This window comes from Enhydra lutris, unplaced genomic scaffold (assembly GCF_002288905.1).
Source record: "Enhydra lutris kenyoni isolate GAN:26980312 unplaced genomic scaffold, ASM228890v2 scaffoldscaffold10, whole genome shotgun sequence".
Lineage (NCBI taxonomy): Eukaryota > Metazoa > Chordata > Mammalia > Carnivora > Mustelidae > Enhydra > Enhydra lutris.
The window spans coordinates 40,228,957-40,247,054 of NW_019154094.1; the positions used below are offsets into that span (position 1 = coordinate 40,228,957).

At 44.4% G+C, this 18,098-nt stretch overlaps 1 protein-coding gene across 4 annotated transcripts in view; it reads right to left on the minus strand.

Annotated features, from left to right (window-relative positions):
• The window catches only part of LOC111144113 (SLIT-ROBO Rho GTPase activating protein 3), a 287,770-nt gene extending 278,074 nt beyond the window's left edge, over positions 1 to 9,696 (minus strand). For all 4 annotated transcript variants that reach the window (XM_022498256.1, XM_022498253.1, XM_022498255.1 and 1 more), the window contains exon 1: positions 9,605 to 9,696. In XM_022498256.1, coding sequence (XP_022353964.1) covers positions 9,605 to 9,671 — 67 coding nt within the window. In that variant the 5' untranslated portion in view covers positions 9,672 to 9,696. The remainder of the gene's footprint in view (positions 1 to 9,604) is intronic.
• Between the last annotated feature and the right edge of the window lie 8,402 nt (positions 9,697 to 18,098).

Below are 18,098 nucleotides of genomic sequence, written 5' to 3' on the forward strand. Positions count from 1 at the left end.
TGGCCAGCTAAGATATTTTATAAACACCAACAAACCATCAGGAATGAATCATTTACAAGTGAAATCAAGCCTAGAACACCATTTGCTGGGTCCTGTATTAGGCCAGAGGTTCTGAAACTCAGCATCTTAAAGAAGTCAACCCCCATCCCTTCCAGGAAAGGACCAATTTCTGATCCAGCTTAACCTCCCCACCCTCCCATCCTTACCCTATGATATCCTTGCCTCATCCTGTTCTCCAAGGTACCACTCAGCTCTGCCTCCCGGGCAATCACCCCCACCTGGGCTTGCACCATCTACCAGAGCAATTCAAGATTTTTTTTTTTTTTTTAATTTATTTGACAGATCACAAGTAGGCAAAGAGGCAGGCAGAGAGAGAGAGAGGAGAAGGAGGCAGGCTCCCTGCTGAGCAGAGAGCCCGATGTGGGACTCGATCCCAGGACCCTGAGATCATGACCTGAGCCGAAGGCAGAGGCTTTAACCACTGAGCCACCCAGGCGCCCTACCAGAGCAATTCAAACCCATACATTTATGGATCACCAACTAGAGGCCCGGCACAAGCCTACAGCAATGGGCCTAGCGGAGAGAGCTTTCTGCCTCCTGGAACTATGGTCTACAAGTGTCTGCAAGCCAGAACGTTTCTCTGAACGTTGGTTTCCACATCTTGGCTCTGGAGGCAGGGAGAAGTGGGAGACCTGGACTAGAAGACCACTCGGATTTCCGGTTCTGTATTTCCAGGTTGACAGAGGCAGACAGAGCAGCCTCAGTCAAATCTACAGGAGTATCTCCAGTGGACACTTTGCCAAAAATGACTCCGTGAGGGGGTGGGAGGTGTGACGGGATCTGACACAACTATGTGGCATCCAGCGAGCACTAGGAAAAGCTAGACAACACGGGGAGCTGAAATTTCAGGAAGGATAGGAAGTCAAAGATTAAGATCCATCCCAGACTGCCCCCCAGTAGAGGACCCCTGAGCTTCAGAGTCACACTGCGTTGGCATGCTTCTTGCCTCCTTGTACAAATGGAAGTCAGGAAGGCTTCATTTAAACCCTAGCTCTGCCCCTATTTGCCATGCAATCTGATCTAACTTATTTCTCTGAACCTTAGAACTTTTAATCTATAAAACAGGAATAATAATGAGAACCTCAGAGAATTATTGAGATCACAAAATGCGATAGTGTTATATATGACTGAGACTTGGAGCTAAATAAAACTAAATGACCTCCTCCTGCTAAATAAAGTTATATAGCCTGAAGCATGGCTTGCAATGGTCACTGATGAATGAGTGAGTAAGTGAAGGAATGAATGAATAAGAGAGGAAAGGAAAGGTTGTTTCTAACAAACTCTTGTGGTAAAAACTCCAAAAACAGCCAATACAGACCCCCAGATTCACTGATTTCCCCAAACTGGAAAGAGCCTGGAATGCACACTCCACCATGACTGTGGCAAACATCGCCTCATCATACATCACCTTGGCTTTCAACACATCAGCCTTCACCAAATCTCCACTACCAGGAACAAACAAGGAACTTCAGCAAACTATGGAGAGTATTTTTTCTCAATAATATCCCTATTTTTGGGGCACCTGGGTGGCTCAGTGGGTTGAGCCTCTACCTTCGGCTCAGGTCATGATCCCGGGGTTCTGGGATTGAGCCCCACATCGGGCTCTCTGCTCAGTGGGGAGACTGCTTCTCCCTCTCTCTCTGCCTCCCTCTCTGCCTACTTGTGATCTATCAAATAAATAAATACATAAATAAATAAAGCTTTAAAAAAAATAATACCCCTATTTTCAATGGAACAGAAAATATGGGTCCTTTCATAGGTTGAGTATTTGTGTCTCCCCCTCCAAATTCATATGTTGAACCCCTAACCTCAGTGTGATTGTATTTGGAGGTAGATGAGGCTTTGGGGAGATAATTAGGTTTAGCTGAAGGTCATGACAGTGGGGCCCTCATGATGGAATTGGTGCCCTTATATGAAGAAGCTAGCTCTCTCTCTCCACACACTGAGCAAAGGCCATGTGAGCATACAGAGAGAGGGCAGCCATCTACAACACCAGGAACCAAATCTGTTGGTACCTTGATCTTGGACTTTCAGCCTCCAAAAACGTGAGAAACAAACGTCTATTGTTTAAGTCACCCGTTCATGGTATTTTTGCTATGGCAGCTTAAGACACGTGTAAAAGAAAATAACTATGCTAGCTAAAAGTTGTAAGAGTAAAACTTCTTTTTTTTTTTTTTTAAAGATTTTATTTATTTATTTGACAGACAGAGATCACAAGCAGGCAGAGAGGCAGGCAGAGAGAGAGGAGGAAGCAGGCTCCCCGCTGAGCAGAGAGCCCGATGCGGGGCTCGATCCCAGAACCCTAAGATCATGACCTGAGCTGAAGGCAGCGGCTTAACCCACTGAGCCACCCAGGCGCCCCAAGAGTAAAACTTCTTATTAGTAACTTACCAGCCATTCTCTCAACCTATCTTATGGCAACCACAGTGGGGAAACAAAATGACCACGAGCATTTCTGGCCTCAAGAGTTCATGGCCAAAGGATTAATCACAAGATTGTAGTAAAGGATAATAAGGCTCAGAATATGGGGGGCAGATGTGAGGGAACCACTAATTCTGCCTAGGAGAGTTATTAGGAAGACATCACGGAAGAGGGTATCATTTGGGCAGGCACTGAAGGACAGTCAGGAGTTGGCCAAAGAAAGCATGAGAAGAGGGGGATATCTTAAGCAGAACGAAGGCACAAATGGGGAAAGATCTGGAGGTAGGAAGGGGTATGGAAGGTTCAGAGATAACGGATAGGTTTCATGTGGTTATAAGAGCACAGGTTTATTATAGAGAAGACAACTGAAGATAAAACAGAAGATAAAACTGGCTGAGGCTCCATCACCAAGACTTCAACTTATAGGCCAGAATTTGCAAACTGGTGGTCGGTGGGCTGAAAAATGTCCCGCTGACAGGTTTGTTCAGGCAGCATAGTATTTCTCAAAAATCTGAGCTACATTTAAAAATCAGGAGCTTTTCATCATGGCCTTGGATTTGGCAAAAGAGTCCTAGATATTACATGAGAAGCATGAGAATAAATAGATAATCTAAACTTCATAAAAATTAAATACTTCTGTGCTTCAAAGGGCCCCATCAAAAAAGGGAAAGGATAACCCACCGAATGGGGGAAATATTTGTAAATCATATATCTGTTAAGGGACTTATATCCAGAATAAAGAACTCTTAGAGCTCAAAAAAAGAACCCTTGTGCACTATTGGTGGGAATGTAAATTGGTGCAGCCACTGTGGAACACAGTATGTTGGTTCCTCAAAGAATTAAAATAGAAATACACTATGATCCAGTAATTCCACAGCTGGGTGTTTACCCAAAAAAAAAAAAAAAAAAAAAAAAAAACCAGAAATCTGAAAAGATATATGCACCCTTATGTGTACTGCAGCATTATTTACAACAGCCAAGATATGGAAGCAACCTAAATGTCCATGGATAGATAGAGGAATGGATAAAGAAGATATGGCATATCCATCAAAAAAAATGAGGTCTTGCTATTTGTAGCAACATGGATAGACCTACAGGGTGTTATGCTAGGTGAAGTAAGTCAGACAGAGAAAGGCAAATACCATGTGATCCAACTTACATGTGGAATCTAAAAAACAAAACAAATGAATAAACAAACAAAAAGCAGAAATAGACCTATAAGTACAGAGAACACACTGACGGTTGTAAGAGGGAGGGGTTGGGGGAAGGGTAAAATGGGTGAAAGAAAGTAGGAGGTACAGGCTTCCAGTTATGGAATGAATAAGTCACAGAGATGAAAAGCACAGCATAGGGAATACAGTCAGCGGTACTGTAATAGTGTTGTATGGTGACAGATAGTGGGCTACACTTGTGAGCTTCGCATAGCCTAACATATAGAGTTGTGGGATCTCAACATTGTACACCCGAAACTAATGGAACATTGTATGCCAACTATCCTCCGACTTATTTTTTTTAAGAATTTATTTATTGATTTATTGAGAGAGAGAAAGCACAGGAGCAGGGAGAGGGGTGAAGGGAGAGGGAGAGAAAGAATCTGAAGCAGGCTCCACGCTGAGCACCAAGCCCCACGCAGGGCTTGATCTCACAACCCTAAGATCGTGACCTAAGCCGAAATCAAGTGTTAGACACTTAAACTGACTGAGCCACCCAGGTGCCCCTTACCCTTTAATTTAAAAAGAACGCTTATAGCTCAAAAGTAAAAAAGACTACCCAATTTTTTAATGTTTATAATTTAAAATTTTTTTAAATTTAGAAATTAAAAATAAAAATCAGGACATTTTGTTTTAAAATCCAGATGCCCTTGAAACATGGAAATTTCGAACCGGCACTCCGGGCTCACACTCTGCCTGGCAGTGAAGACTAGAGTTGAGACTCCTCTAGGTGAGCTCACTAGTCAGCCACAGTCCCTAATGTTCCCCAGTGTCTCCCCAACCCAGCATCCTTTCCTCATTGGAGCCTGTTGACAGTAGTGTGGGTTCGTAAGGAGCTCCTCCACTCAGTCAATGGCATAATCTCTTTCAGACTAAACTCACTCTGGTGCTCAGCTGGAAGCTTTTGTATTCTGAGTTTGGTTTTTGTTTTGCTTTGTTTTGTTTTAATTTCCTTCACTGATTTTATCACCATATTTCAAGAAAAATCTTAGAAAGCCCAAAATATATCATATACTCTGTATCTCTCACAACACCCAGCAGGAGACTAAGAACAAAGTAGATAATCAATGTCTACTGAATGAATATATAAATGAATGAGTAAATAAATACTTCTCTGTGATCTTCTTCAAAATCTGCTCTTGTTCCCTCAAATTCTAGACTTTTGCTCTTAAGAAGATGGCCTAAAATGACTATGGATGTATAATAAAAAACAAAACACTAAAGTCGATCACTGTGTTTCTATTTCAATTTTCTATTAGGTTGAAATGGAAATGAGAACTCTGAATAAAAGCAGAACAGATCATCATGTCTGACAGCAAGATGAATTAGAGTCCAGGATGCTGAGAACTCTGGCAAATGAGATTATCAAACACTATCACTGATCTTTGAAGGAATTGTGAAAAATAGGATAGATGCCAAAACTCTGGAGATGGGCAAATGTTATTCCAGTTTTCAAAAGGGGAAAAAAGTTACAGCTTGCCATTTCCAGGCTAGAGAATGTGATGTTACTCTCAAGCAAAATTCTTAAATAGACTCATAAAGAGATACTTGCAAGCACCTCAGACAGGAAGTTGAGTCCATCTGGAGCCAGCACAGGGTCACCAAGAACAAATCCTATTAAATTCATTTTAATTTATTTTCTCTGACAAAACTTCTAGCCTAGTGGATTAGAAAAATATAGCAAATATAAAAGATAGGGTACAATGAGGAGATGGGCAGTGAAAGGGCTAATTCAGCCTTCAGGTTATATAATAGAAGCATTATATACAGCATAAAGGCGGTGATAGTTGTTTCTTTTCTCTGACCACATCCAGAGACCTTCATCTAGAACTTGTTGCCACTCTTGAGGAAGGTTTTTGATAGTATGATCTTTTGAAGGTCCATTTGGCAAAACATCTTTTTTTTAAGATCTTATTTTTAAGTAATCTTCACACCCAGTGTGGGGCTTGAACTCATAACCCCCAAGATCAAGAGTCACAAAACTTTTTAAACTTTTTAAAGTAATCTCTACACTGAACGTGGGGCTTGAACTTAAGACCCTCGAGATCGAGAGTCACATGCTCTACCAATGGAGTCAGCCAGGTGTACCTTGGCAAAACATCTTTAATAGCATAAAGCTCTCATCTAGCTTTCCGGCATCTGATGAGAAACTGAAAGATCTAGTTAGGGGTGCCTGGGTGGCTCAGTGGGTTAAAGCCTCTGCTTTCGGCTCAGGTCATGATCCCAGTGTCCTGGGATCGAGCCCCGCATCGGGCTCTCTGCTCAGCAGGGGAGCCTGCTGCTTCCTCCTCTCTCTCTGCCTGCCGCTCTGCCTACTTGTGATCTCTCTCTGTCAAATAAATAAATAAAATCTTAAAAAAAAAAAAAAAAGGAAAGATCTAGTTAGGCCTACATTCCTAAATGGCAACAAAAGGCTGAACCCAAGTGGTGACTCTCCGTTTGGACAGGACACATTCTCTCAAGCCTACCATAATCACCACCACCCTTTCTTCTATTGCCCTCAATGAGGTGGTGGACCAACTACGACAAATCATCTTACTTGGCCAGCTTCACTCATTTATTCTACCTGCCAAGCACCCAAAGGCACTAGAGTCTGCAAGCAAATATACAGTAAATCCAAAGGAGAGAGAAGTTGATTAAGCAGCAGATAAGCACTTTACAAGACCAAATAAAGATGCTCATAGTCCAGGAGCTATGATCAGAGTCTCTAAACGTCCAACGGGCAGTCATAGGGAAGAAGCATCTGTCCTGTTCTGTGGTGTCCCAAGGGGAAGATAATACAGAAGCAATAGGTGGACATAAACAACACAACAGCCAGAGCTATCCATAGGTAGAATATGTGGACTTGGGAGGTGAAGAGTTCCCCATCACTGGAAATGTACAAGCACCTGGTATACTACTGTGTTGCAAATATATAATCAAAGGGATTCAAGGATTTGATGAGGCAAGAGAAGGCATGGGTCTGAAATTTTTTACAGTAGGGGAAAAAAACAGTTTTAAAACATTCTCCTGGGGCGCCTGGGTGGCTCAGTGGGTTAAGCCTCTGCCTTCGGCTCAGGTCATGATCTCAGGGTCCTGGGATCGAGCCCCACATCGGGCTCTCTGCACAGCGGGGAGCCTGCTTCCTCCTCTCTCTCTGCCTGCCTCTCTGCCTACTTGTGATCTCTCTCTCTCTCTGCTGAACAAATAAATAAAATCTTAAAAAAAAATAAAATAAAATAAAACATTCTCCTTAGGTCAATAAATTCTTCAAAAAGAGATAAAAGAGAATAAGTCAACAAAGAATTCAGTATCATTTTTAAAAACCAAAAATTCCCCTCACTCGATTCACAGGACAAAATTTACCTAAGTAAGTGAAGTATCTGCACCAAACTGGCCAAATGAAATCCAGGGAGAAAGGAAATTGGCATCAGGCGTTATTTTTGGTGATTGGTCAAACATTCTTCAGAGGTAAGCAACAAAGGCAAGGGATAAAAGTAAGAGGGTAAACAATGGAGCACGGATCAAAAGGCAGCCAGTCCCCACCACAAAACCGCCATCTGCTACTGACATCAATCCTTCAGGGGGCAGCTTCAGGCAAACAATGTACTGGGAAAGATGACGGGCCGCCTTCGCATTTCCAGCCTTGTGACCTTGGGCAAGTCATTCCACACGACAAGGCCTCAGTTCCCTCCTCCCTAAAACTGAGCTCCTATGAACCCTTTCCGTACACTGTGTAGGCCAAGAGTAGTGATGTTTGGGAGTGAGCCAGAGAAACTGTAGAGCCCTGTATGTACATCAGTAATTATGACGACTATGAACAGAATTTTGAGAGAAAAGGTTCCAGATGGTTTCAGAGACTGCAACATCCTGACCTAAGTTGTGTGGGTGTCAATTCTGAAGGACCGAAATTCAACTCCTTTAACCAGAACGTAGAGACCTTTAGAGTCTGGAAGAGACAAGATCATCTGGACAAATTTCCTGCTGAAATGCATTACCTTAGACTTGCTAAGTAGCTGTTAAAATAACAGTGAACAGTAAAACGTAAAAGAATCAGCCAGAGCAAGAAACGCTTAATTGATCCTCAAGCAAAGTTCACGGGCCCAGTGGTAGCAATCCAAAAATGAGACAAGCGTGCTCCTTACCATGACAATGCTAAGAAAAACCCCAAACTGTCCAAAACTCAACATCCCCTTCTCTACTGTGGCATTCTTCTTGGGAACCGCAGTTAAAAAGAACAATAATAATCAGCTACCTTCATCTTATAAAATACGAACTCCCTAAAAAGTGTGTAGGCAAAGACCGAACCTGGGCTTTTGTACTGGAGCAGTCGCGTGAATTCCAATCTCTGACCAATAAAGGGCTTGCTTCTAAATTCTCAGCAAGGCTGAAACATTGTAAGTCACTGTTCTCCACACTGAACTGAAAGCTGGAGAAGGGTTTTCTGTTTATTTCTGCCCTGGGGTCTACCCAGAGGGGATTAGCATGCCAGGTCTGACCAGAACTAAAAGGCACAAGACTGTTGGCCAGACTGGAGGGGAAAAAACAAAAAAAAACAAAAAAAAACAACAAAGCCCTCCCCTGGTGGCTGCTCCCCTCCCAAAGGTTCCCAAGCATCTGAAGCGTGTGCAGCAGCTGTGGATGCCAGCCTCCTGCCGCTCCTGGAGAGGCAACCTGCCTTCCTGGGTCACCGAGTCAGGAGCTGCGGCAGCACCCAAAGCAGGTGTGGCAGCCTCACGTCACCTGGGCCCCAAATAACCAACTTGCTCTAACAGTCCACCCAGAGCCTCAAGGGCAGGCATCAGTATCCCCTGAAGATGTATTTTGTCTTCAGTCTTTCCGCAGAAGACCACAACACAGCCTGTGTCGCAGCAAGGAGATCCAGGACCAGAAAGAAACCAGACGCTAAGAGGCACAGGCCCAGGCTTCCCTCAGGGTACCTCCTCAGAGAAAGGGTGAGCACGATGCTTTTAGGTTTTCCTCGCCAGAGCTGAGCCTAAAACTCACAAAGGTGGGAGAACCCCAGTAGGGCGTGAATGAGGATTCCGCCTGCATTTGTCTATGCCATTGTGTCCGGTGTCCTATTTCGCCTTGCGAGGGAGGATATAGGGAGCAGCTTCTGAGGAGTGTGCCCCCCGTGCAGCAAAGCTGGAACAAGCAGCCAGAGGTCATCTCACCCTGCTGGCTAGCTTCCTCGGGCAGTACGGCAGCCAGGCAGCTCCCAGCTGCCGAAACGGCACACTGAGCTGTTGGCTTTGAATGAAGCCTGATGACCCTACACGCTAGCAAGCGGCCGGACGGTGACTGGGGCTGCACACTGTGAGAGAATACATTTTCTGCACCGAGCTCCCTCTTTATGCCTAAATGCCTGCATTAGTCCAGATCAATATGCCCTGTAACAGTTCATCCATGGCAACCTAGGCCAGCCAAGAGACACTGACAAAGAATTGCAGCCCCGGGATGCTGCTTCCCTGTGCATATGCATGTGAATTCCAGCCCAGAGAAAGGGGCAAAGGAAAGCAACAACAAAAACCAAAAAGAAGAAAGAAAAATAAAAGCAGATCGTAAAAAGATCATAGGAAGGGGCTTTCAGCATGGGAGAGGGGAGGAGGTGGTGACTGTCAAAATGGCCTTAGAGTGACATGTCACCGCCAAGATGATGGAGTATCTCCTAAAGCCGGGCGTAGGATCCTCCTCACACACCTGCAATGCAGTGATTGCTGCCCATTCTACAATCCATACTCCCAGCTCCGGCGCTCTCTGCCGTTGAAACCAGTCTGTACTTGTGCGGCTGCCACTGTTCCTACTCACAATAAGATTATTGATGCATAACAACATTTCGTGATGGCAGGGAGGAAAAAGGGTAAAAGAAAGCCAAAGCAAGAGAAAAAGGAAAGGGGACGGGAAGCATGACTCCCCAGCCCGTGTCTCACCTTTTATTTGGGCTTCATATTCGGCAATGATCTCTTTGTCTTTCTTGAACTTAGTTTGAGATGACATCTTCCAAAGTGGCCAAAGGCACTGACAGGCTGTTTGATTTATTTCTCTTTTTCTTCCCGAGTCCTCTCTCAAGCCCTGGTAATCACACGGCTCTGGTCGATTTCACAGGTTTAGGGACTAATCTCTTTTACTCCGCTGCAGAGCCAAGGGGGGAAAAAAAATCCCTCTCGATCCGGGAGGAAAATTCTCTTTACTCCCCGAAAAAAAATGTCTCTAGTAGCTTGGTCTGGTCAGCTCTTCTTGCAAAAGAAGAACTACCACCCTAGGAGCTCAGTAACCTGCCCCAGATTTTCAAGATTTTTCTTCCACAGAAATAAAAACCAAGAGCGATCACACACACATGCACACAAACACACTCACGCGTGCACTCTCGCACTCATCCGGACACACACACACACAGCCGTGATGCACACACACATACACACGTTCACTCACTCACACCCGCTCACCCACCCACCCCCACACACACACATCCACGAGAGGCGCGGCGCCTCCTTGGTCGTGCAGTTGGTCCCCGGCTGGCTTTCAAAAGCTCTGCTAAGGAGATGGTCAGGTTGCCAAAGAGCCGGTCATCTCGCATCCTCCCTCCCTTCGGCGCCTCTGGTCTGATGTACAGTGAGGATCAAAGCCAGGAGAGCCGAGATGGAAGTTCTCCTGCTGCAAGGCTTAAGCTTCGGGTAAACCAGAGCTGGACTGTTCGCCCTGCAGGGCTGGCTGAGCACTCCCCCACCCACCTCGTCACCAAGCTCCACCTCCCGGATTTTATAACAACTGACACATTGTAGCCTACAGGAGAGCAGAACTCACTGCAAGCAAAAAGGGGAAGAAATGCTCACAAAAGGGAAGGCAGCAGGAAAAAGAATCGGGTGGGAAAGGCCTGAGAGGCCCCTGCAAACTCCATTAGCAGTCGGGTTAGGAATTTTTCTTCCAAAAACTCCAAAAGGTTCACCTTTTCTTTGCACCTTGCAATTTAATTTAATTTCTCAAAGCAACAGCTATGTGACAGTTTGTTACTCTGTAGGGATGGTCTCCAGAGGAGAGAGGCTGACCCATGTAGGCAAGCTCATTAATATTTGTTGAGCAATTGCGGGCTGGCAGGGACAATGCCAGGCATTTCAGACACGCAGTTTTGCAAAGCTGTTGAGAGCAGGCATGCTGGAAACACCCAGCTGCCTCAGTGTCTCTTGGAGCTTGTGGCAAATCAATAACTCATTGAGCCTCAGTTTCCTCACCAGTAAAACAGGCTATCTTTAAGGGCTTTTTAATTCATTCTTTCAACAAATATTTATTGAAAGCTTGCTATAGATCAGGCATGGTTCTGGATACAGGGATGCAGCAATGATCAAAATAAACACACACAGAGGGAAGGAAGGAACAAGGGAGGGAGGGAGGGAGGAAGGAAGGTAGATCCCTGTCCTCCTGGAGCTCCAGGGTCTCCACGTTACGGAACTCTGGGAAATCCCCACCAGTCACATTCATGTTCTCGGTAAAGGTCGAACTCAGAATGCACAGTGAATGGTACCTCCTGGAATCATGCAAGGCAAGAGGCCCTGGAAGAGGAAGATGAAAAATAAACAAAATGAGTAAATGATAAAATATGGTTGAAGAAGGTAAGTGCTATGGGGAAGAAAATACTGCTGGGTAAGGGATTTCAAGAATGAGGGAGCTCGTGGGAGGATCAAAAAAGAATGTAAAGCTAAGCTTAGCATGGTGCCAGGCACATAGTAAGCACTCAATAAATGGTAGCAATTATTATTACCCCATGATATCCTCCCCCCAAAAACCCAACAACATAGCAGAAGCACCCCTCTTTCACAGATGAAGGAAGAGAGACACAGATATGGGAAGGGACTTACTCAAGGTCACCAGCATTCAAACATAGGCTATCTGACACCAGATTTTGACCATGCAAATGCTCAAGTATCCTGCCTTCTACTAAAGAGATTAAACCCATTTCACATGCACTTCGGTAGGGTAAGATTTGTTCTACAAAAAATGAAATCAAGCATGATAGGATTGCTGAGCATAGGAACTACCCATAAGAAGGTTGTCATTGACATGTTTTATCCCCCCAGTTTGGTATTTTCACAAATTTTTCAAAATAATCTCACATATGCCTATATCTGAGTATATAATAAATGATCAGATTCAGGTTCAGAAATGAATCCACGGCGATCCATTAAAGCCTCCCAGAGAGGGTGGCAGTTGTAATGGGTCTCCTCAGACAGGTATGGGGCCAGGGGCGAGGTAGGGTGTGGGAGGAGATGGGATATCCCTATGCAGCAAACAGTATGAGCTAAGCCTGCAGGCGGGAAGGCATAGGATCTGCTTGGAGAAAGCACATGGAGAAGTCCGGCCAGTGAATTTACAGGGCTTTTTTCAGCTTTGCATCCCGAGATAGGAGGTCACAGAGTTGATAAGCACTGTCCCACAGCCAGTGCCATCACCCTCTTGCCTCACCTTGAGGGGGCATGTTCAGTCCCTCTGAGGTCTCCCTCTGGACCAGTTTATTTATTTTTTTAAGACTTTTATTTATTTATTTATTTGACAGAAAGAGAGACAGCGAGAGAGGTAACACAACCAGGGGGAGTGGGAGAGGGAGAAGCAGGCTTCCCGCTGAGCAGGGAGCCCAATGCCAGGACCCTGGGATCATGACCTGAGCCGAAGGCAGACGCTTAATGACTGAGCCACCCAGGCACCCCCAGACCAGTTTAAAACAATGGAAGCCATACATTTTACCTGAGAAAGATGGGCCCAGAGATTAGCATCCCTGCCTCAAGCATAGGAAAGGAAAAAAGTTAAGTATTGCATTCCTTGGGATATGACAGACTGGATTCCCTGCCTGGCTCTGTCATTATAGTTCTAAGAAATGGCACAAGTGACTTAACCTGCTTGACGTCAGAGGCGGGAACTATTAAGTGTCAGCTATTCTCATCATTACTAAAAGTTTGAATCCACAAATATTTCTGGGAGACCGATGTGTAGGGCACTGAGCCACAGAAGTGTCACAAAAGGCTCTAGAAAATGAAGTGAAGTATGGTATTGAGCTACATGCCGAGCAGCAAAAGAGCTGAATTTTGGTGTAAAACAGATGGTGATTAAAATTCCAGTTCCGCCACTTACCAGCTTGTGGGGGCCCCTAAGTCGCTTCTGTGTTTTCTCTGAGCCTCACTCCAGTTTCTTCATCTGTAAAATGGTGGTGATATTACTCATAGCACAGAGTCCAAGGTGATCATGAGCTTAAAGTGCCCGGCACCTAGCAGAGGTCCTGCAGATGTTGCTTCTTTTTTAGGGCCCAACCACGTTGGGCCTAGGATCAGAGTTGGGGCTCCAGAGATCCCTGGATCAAGAGCAGAGAGAGAAGAAATATAAGACAAGGGTTATGTCTCCTGCAAATAAATCACCACACACAGCGAACCCACATCACCCAGAATCTTCCTTCCCCAGGAAGAGGTGGTATGACCTAGGCAGGCCCCCTGGTATGATGCCCTTGACTCTTTCCTTCTGTTCCTCCCCAAGGCTCACCGGCCTCCCCACTGCCCTTCTGCAACACTCCTCCACATGGCACTTCTTCCTTGTTATATGAGAACCAGCTGCCACTCCTGATGATTACCCTTCACAAGGTAGTAACAGAAATCAGATTCCTCCAAAAGTAAGGGTGGTATGTGGCAAGGCAAGGGGTTCTACTATGTCGTTTGATCTGTGCCACCCCCAAGGATGGGAATACCCCCCAGAAGGTTATATTCCATTTACCTCAGGCTCATTTCCTAAATTCTTTTAGCTCTTCCTGAATTATCCTAATAGCTAGAATTTATCAAGCCCTCATTCCATCTAGGCACTGGGCCAAGTACATTATATAGATTTTATCATTGACTTCTTGCTATGACCCAATGGGTCAAGTTCTATAATCATCCTTGTTTTATAGACAGGGAAACAGAGGCACAGAGCAATGAAGCAATTTCCAAGGTCACAAAACTAGCTACTAACAGAATCATATTCAAACCAGGTCTGACCAATATGGTAGCCCAAGGACTTAACCAGTACACAGTTCTATACCAGAACAATCATCGTAGTGACAATCATTGTGAAATATTGACTTTTTTTCTCAAGCAATACAGTGTTCAATCTAAAGTTTGCCATTAAAAAAAAAAAAGAATTTAGGCTTAAAACCATAATGAAAACATGTCAAAATGGCCATTGATGAAGCTCAAATCACAATTATAGCTGATTAACTCAAAATTCACTAAACTGGTTTCTTTTCCTGGTAGGGGGGAAAAAAAAGAGTCTACTTGGAGGAAGAATGACCAGAAAAGTTTTGGGTTTAAGGCAATGTTTGTGGGAGGTTTTTTAGCCAAATATGAAACCCTCCCAAGGTGACTACTAAGAGTTGGTATCTTCTGTGACATTCTCCAGTGCTACCAACTACTGCATCCTTGGCTGAATAATTCTGCCTTTCAGTCTCTGCTCTGCAAAATGAAAGTGACCACAGAGCTCAGCTAGCTACTGCCAGAACTGCATACAATTAATAGTGGCCATGACAACATGCCACGTGTGTATGTGCTGGTCCCTATTTTATAAAGCCCTTTCATATTGCTTATCTTATTTGGGCCTCACAACAACCCCAGGGGGAGAGTACAAGTGGCCTGTTTTTAATCCCTGTTTGAGGAAATGAGTGTGTAAGTGACAGCTCTGATGGGAGAATTATTTTATAACCTCAAGTATAAGGATGGCTTTCCTGTGTCACAAAACCTATAAGCTGTAAAAGCTGACGGCCGATTGCATAATAATTTTTTCAAGATCCTGCCTGGTCAAAAGCACCATAAAACAAAGTGAAAGACAAACTGCAAACTGAAGAATAATATTTGCAATACCTATTATAGGCCAAGGACTAATTTCCCCAATATACAAAAACATACGATTCCAACAAATACTTGTATACAAATGCTCCAAGCAGCTCTGCTCACAATAGCCAAAAGGTGGAAACGATTCAAATGTCCATCAACAGACAAATGGAGAACTAAAACGTGTTCTATTTATACAATGGAATATTATCCAACCATAAAAAGAAATGAAGCACTGATAAGTGCTACAGCAAAAATGAACCTCGAAAACATCATGCCAACTGCAAGAAGACAGACACAAAAGGCCACATATTGTAGAAGTCCATCTATGTGAAATATCCAGACTAGATAAACCCATAGAGACAGAAACCAGATGAGTGGCTGCCAGAGGCTGGCAGGTGGGGCATGAGGAGAGACTGCTTAACAGATAGAGGGTCTCTTTGATGGTGATGGAAATGTTCTGGAACTAGAAAGAGATGATGGTTGCACAACACTGTGAAGGTACTAGATGCCACTGAATTGTATACTTCAAAATAGTAATTTTGTTATATGAATTTCACTCCAGTAAAAAATGAGTACTAAAAAAAAGAAGTTCCTTGAAACTTACAAGAAAAACACCAACAGTCCAGTGGAGAAATAAGTAAACGATATAAGTAACACTTCACAGAAAGGCATACTGGCCCATATCATATCCTTTTCTTCCCCTTTCAAGTTTTGAACCAACTAGAAGTAAATAAAGGAGACAGATGGAGAGTCTATATTTATTTAACAAATACGTATGACGTACTTATTAGGTGCCAACTAGCAACTTGCCCAAGGTCACACAGCTAGTAGATGGCAAAGCCAGGCTTCCAACCCAGCTCCAAAAACTTCTTATTTTGCTTCTTAAAATGTAAGCTTTAGGGGAACCTGCGTGGCTAGTTGGTTAAGTATCCATCTCTTGATTTCGGCTCAGGTCATGATCTCGAGGTCATGAGATGGAGCCCTGCATCAGGCTCAGCACTCAGCAGGGAGTCTGCTTGAGACTCTCTCTCTCTCCCTCTCCCGCTGCCCCTCCCCCACTGTCTCAATAAATAAATTAAAGCTTTAAAAGAAAAAAGGGGAGGATGTGATATATTGACCCCATGAATGTCCAAATCGAAAGAACTTGCACCTTTTTAAGTTTTTAAATTCTAAGGTATGAGGGTCAATCACAGTATGGGCACTTTGTTAGGTGGTCAAGGGTCTTCGTCTGTTCAAGTTGCCATAACAAAATGCCACAGCCTTGGTGGCTTATAAACAACAAACATTTATTTCTCACAGTTTTGGAGGCTGGAAGTTCAAGATAAGGGTGCCAGTGTAGCAAGGTAAGGGTCCTCTTCTAGGTCACAGACTTCTCATTGTATCCTCACAAGGCAGAAGAAACTAGGGAACTCCCTAAGGTCTCTCTCTCTTTTTTTTAAAGATTTATTTATTTTAGAGAGAGAGAGACAGGTTGTGGGGGGTGGGAGGAAGAATCTTAAGCAGACTCCCCGCCAAGCAGGGAGCCTGATGTGGGACTCAATCTCATAACCCTGAGATCATGACCTAAGTCAAAATCAAGATTCAACTGCTCAACAGACTAAGCCACCCAGGTGCCCCATCATGTCTTCTTTATAAGGTCACAATTCCATGCATAAAGCCTCTACCCTTATGACTTAATCACCTCCTAAAGGCCCCACCTCCTAAGACCATCACATTATGTGTTCGAATTCCAATATGTATATTTTGGGGGAACACAAACATTCAGACCATAGCACCAAGCTACAATGACTCGGGCCACATCTTAGAGACTACCAGATGGCTGCCCAGGTCACAAGTCCTCAAGACTGGCGAGAGCAAGGATGTAAAATAGGAGACCAGGAAACAAGAGCATGAGGAAAAAGTTCCAGGATCAGGACAAAGGGCCAACTTGAGACTCCCAGAGTCTCAGCCTCCTCATCTCTGCAATGGGAGAATAATAAAGCTTATTAGGGTTCCTGGAAGCATTAAGTGAGATAATGAATGGGAAGGCTTATCATATGGCTACGAGGAAGTATCAAAATGCCCACTGAGGCTGTGTAAGCAGTTAATGAGTATGTCCTGACCACCTTAGAAGCCCTCCTTCAAGCACTGGGAGAAATAAGAGATGATGTGACTTGATCAAGGTCTTATAGATCGTCACTTTTGGAGCTGGGCTCTAAACCTCAGTTATCTGACTCTACTACATCATGCAGGCCACAGACTGCCAATAAATTTCTAAGAAATCTAGAGATCGGTATAGGAAATGGAGAACATCAAATTCTCACTCTGTCTCAGTGTTAGGGATTGAAGGTTGTGTCCCCCTGCTCCAAATTCCCATGTTGAAGTCTAAGCCACAATGTGATGGTGTTTGAAGGCGGGGCCTTTGGGAGGTGATTAGGGTAAGATGAGGTCATGAGAGTAGGGTCTCATGATGGGGCAACTGCCTTACAAGAAGAGACACCAGACAGCTTGCACTTGCCCTCCCTCTACCTCTCTCTCTCTCTCCTTCCATCACTTCATTCGTTCTTCCTTCCTTCTGCCATGTGAGGATACAGTGAGAAGGGAGCCATCTGCAAGCCAGGAAGAGAGTCCTCACCAGAACCCAACCATGCTGATACCCTGATCTCAGGACTTCCAGCCTCAAAAACTGTGAAAACATAGATGCCTACAGTCTATTGTACTTGTTATGGCAGCCCAAGCTAAGATACTTAGGTTAGGAAGCCCGGATAATGGTTAACTCAAAAAATAATAATAATAATTATAATAATGGGGGGAAAGAGGACATAGGGAAAGAAAGTAGCTATACCAAAGGATAGGAAAGAAGATTTTTACCTCATTTACCCACTCACTCAACAAATACATCTTAAGCACTTCTCATGAGCTAAGCATACGAAGAACAAGACACAATCATGAACCAGACAGACACAGTCCCAACTGTCATGGAGATCTTAGTTGAGCAGAAGAGACAGGTAAAGAAGCAATTATAATTCAACATGATGGAGAAGTACATGGTTCCATGGGACCTGATACTAAGGGCACTTGAGGGCTTAGAGAGCCAAGAGACAGCTTCTCAGAGGCAGAAATTTCTAAGCTGAGCCTAGAAAGCTGGAGATAGTAAGTCCAAGACAGGAAGGGAAAGTGCTCCAGGCAGAGGGAGCAGCCTGAGCTGAGGGGCGATAATCAGTGCTGCTGGAGCCTGAGCTGAGGGTGGGGCATGAGGGAGAAGATGCTGGAGAGAGACGTGGGCCAGAGTGTGAAGAACCTCCTGAGCAACAGTAACAAGTCTGGCATTTGGTGGGGGTTCAGTTGGGAGCCCCTGAAGGGGACTGACCTCATCAGATTTGCAACTTCAGAAAAGGTGACGCCAGGGGCAGTGTGGAAACCAGACTAGCAGCACGACAAAGGACTAGAGGGCCAGAGGAGAGGCTGTTACCATCATTTAGGAGAGAAACAAAGGTGAGCAAGACAAGGTAACGCCAAGTGCTGCTGTCCCGGGAGGACGGGGTACTTATAAACCTTGCCTCACTATATCCTTGTATCAGTGACAGCACACATGGGGTACTAT